The sequence below is a fragment of the Rutidosis leptorrhynchoides genome, chromosome 4 (assembly GCF_046630445.1).
Source record: "Rutidosis leptorrhynchoides isolate AG116_Rl617_1_P2 chromosome 4, CSIRO_AGI_Rlap_v1, whole genome shotgun sequence".
Classification (NCBI taxonomy): domain Eukaryota; kingdom Viridiplantae; phylum Streptophyta; class Magnoliopsida; order Asterales; family Asteraceae; genus Rutidosis; species Rutidosis leptorrhynchoides.
The window spans coordinates 25,608,378-25,610,956 of NC_092336.1; the positions used below are offsets into that span (position 1 = coordinate 25,608,378).

The window sequence follows — 2,579 nt, forward strand, 5'->3', positions numbered from 1 at the left end:
AAATAAATGATTATTAACTTATGCCCTTATGACACAAGTTAGATAATCCCTAATTATAATAGCTCTTAAGTTTGTCGTTAACGCGTGTTTAAAAAGTCGATAAAGTTCGTTAGAAAAAAAAAAAAAATCTAACAATTAAATTAAATTAAATTAAATATAAGAATAGGTATATTTACTTTTGTCGTCTACCTAACAGTCTTTCAAAACCCCCCTTTCCGATCTACGAGTACAATCTGTACCCATCTCTCCAGAATCCATATCATTTCATTAAACACCCAAAACCCAAAAATGGATGTCGGTGGTACTACCAGTAATCATCTTGAATCCACAGATCTCAAATCCACATCAATCTCCGAATACACTCACACAATTTCCAGGAGATACCAACATCTTCTTGACAAGTCAACACCACACGTTCTCCACCGTTGGATCGGTTTCGCTATTGTCTTCATAATTTATGCACTTCGTGTTTACTTTGTTCAAGGATTTTATGTTGTTACTTATGGTCTTGGTATTTATATATTGCAACTGTTTCTTGCATTTTTGTCACCTCAAGTTGATCCTGAACTCAATGATGGTCCTTCTTTGCCTACTCGTGGATCTGAAGAGTTTCGCCCCTTTGTTCGACGTCTTCCTGAGTTTAAATTCTGGTGAGTTTCGTATTAACTTAATTTTAATTGTAGATCTTGATCTTGATTTGACGGTTGGTGTAAATTGTGATCTGGCCTATTAGGTTCCCAATTTGTACAATGACATTTTGATTTATCATTTAAGGAGATTGTTTGATTGAAATGTGACATTGCTAACTAATCAAAACTGTTAATATTGCTTATATTTAATACAGTACAAATATAAACATAGGTGAATACTTAGTGGTGTTTGATTTCAATTGTTAATGACCTAGTTAAAATGCCATTGTGACTTAGGGAGATTGATTGACTTGATATATATTCAGCAGACCAATTTTTATCTAAAATGTGGGTTTAACTTAGAACATGTACGGCATTAGTTTGTATCTAGTTTGATGGGGACCGAAAGTTGTTAGGTTATGTTATTGATAAAGTTTATTTTTCCTAGTAAGACACAAACGACGTATGACAATGGTGCAGAATGAGTATTTTGAAGATAGATTTTAGACAACAGTGGATAGTGTGAACACTACAGATCTCAAGATGCTCATAGGATGATCGAAAAAGTTAATTGCTCTGATAAAATTTGGTTTCTAAGAAACTGGAAATATTATAAACGGATTTGTCCTGTGATGTTTCCTGTGTATTTCACTTTGTGAAGATATTAGAACACCAACTACTAGGTCATCAAAATATTATGCATTTGTTAATACGACTCTCAAATCGGTAATATATGTACTTTGTACAATCTGGGCTACTTAAGACCCGTTTAACACATTTCGTTCCCTAGTTGCTACTCTTTTGATTATAATCTTTGGCCCCTTTTGAAAACAAACATTACCCGAATCAACCCGTTCTTTATGGGCCAAAATCAAAATTGCATACTCTGCATCTTAGACCATAGATAATGGGGCTGCATTCCCCCAAATGCTCATGAGGTGTCAAGACAAACGCCCCCACAAACGCCCGGAATGGAGCGTTTGTGGGCGTTTGTCTTCAGGCGTTGGTCGGCGGATCACGGAGAGAGGAAAGGGGCGGCTTGTGACATGGCAGCATGCAATTGGTTATGAGTATTTTCTCTCCCACTTTTAATTATTTACACCTCAAATACCAATCAAATTTTACCACATCACCGCCAAACTTCTTACAAAAGCACCCCATTACAACTCCCCCCTTTCCCTGCCATGGTCCAGTTATTGACTTGCCCCAAAAAGTACACCTTACTCACTCCACGTCACAATCACCGTTATCTATGGTCTTACACTTGTTATGTATACAATGTAGCATAATAGTTACGTAGTATGTCACAAAATAAGTTCATAATGATAGAGATATTGTTATGTTCTGTTTTATTTTAGGTATTCGCTTACAAGAGCCTTCTGTATCGCTTTTACGCTCACATTTTTCAGCATGTTTGACGTGCCTGTATTTTGGCCAATTTTGTTGTTCTATTGGATCGTACTATTTGTTTCAACAATGAAAAGGCAGATAATGCACATGATTAAATATAGATATGTTCCGTTCTCCTTTGGCAAACGGGTAACTACTAAATACCTCTTTTAAATTTATTTCACTTTGTATATTTGAATATAGAAAATAATACCTTTTTCTCCAATTAATTCCAGAAGGGCTAGATTTTTCATTTAATAAGATTTCCGTATCTGTTTTGCAGAAATACACGGGAAAGAAAGCAGCTGCAGTCGATGATGCATCCAATGGCAGACCATGAAGATTTTGGTGAGTTAACTTGTAATATTCGACTAGCTGAAATTAAACAACAAAGGATCTGTTTTAGGTGACGAGATATTGTGAAATCTGGTCGGCCCGTAGATGATTGAAAGGTGTATTATTTGTTGTAGGCTAATTTTCCTTATAATATCTTTTATGTGTTCGAAATTTTGACCATGGGACACTTTATTCTATTTGATCATTTAAAATTAAAAATAAATT

At 35.2% G+C, this 2,579-nt stretch overlaps 1 protein-coding gene across 1 annotated transcript; it reads left to right on the forward strand.

Moving 5' to 3' along the window:
• Positions 1 to 212: 212 nt before the first annotated feature.
• On the forward strand, positions 213 to 2,579 carry LOC139840218 (protein RER1A-like). Its single transcript, XM_071830443.1, has 3 exons — positions 213 to 650; positions 1,988 to 2,168; positions 2,302 to 2,579. Exons 1-3 carry the CDS (start codon positions 289 to 291, stop codon positions 2,356 to 2,358), a joined length of 600 nt encoding a protein of 199 aa, XP_071686544.1. The 5' UTR covers positions 213 to 288; the 3' UTR covers positions 2,359 to 2,579.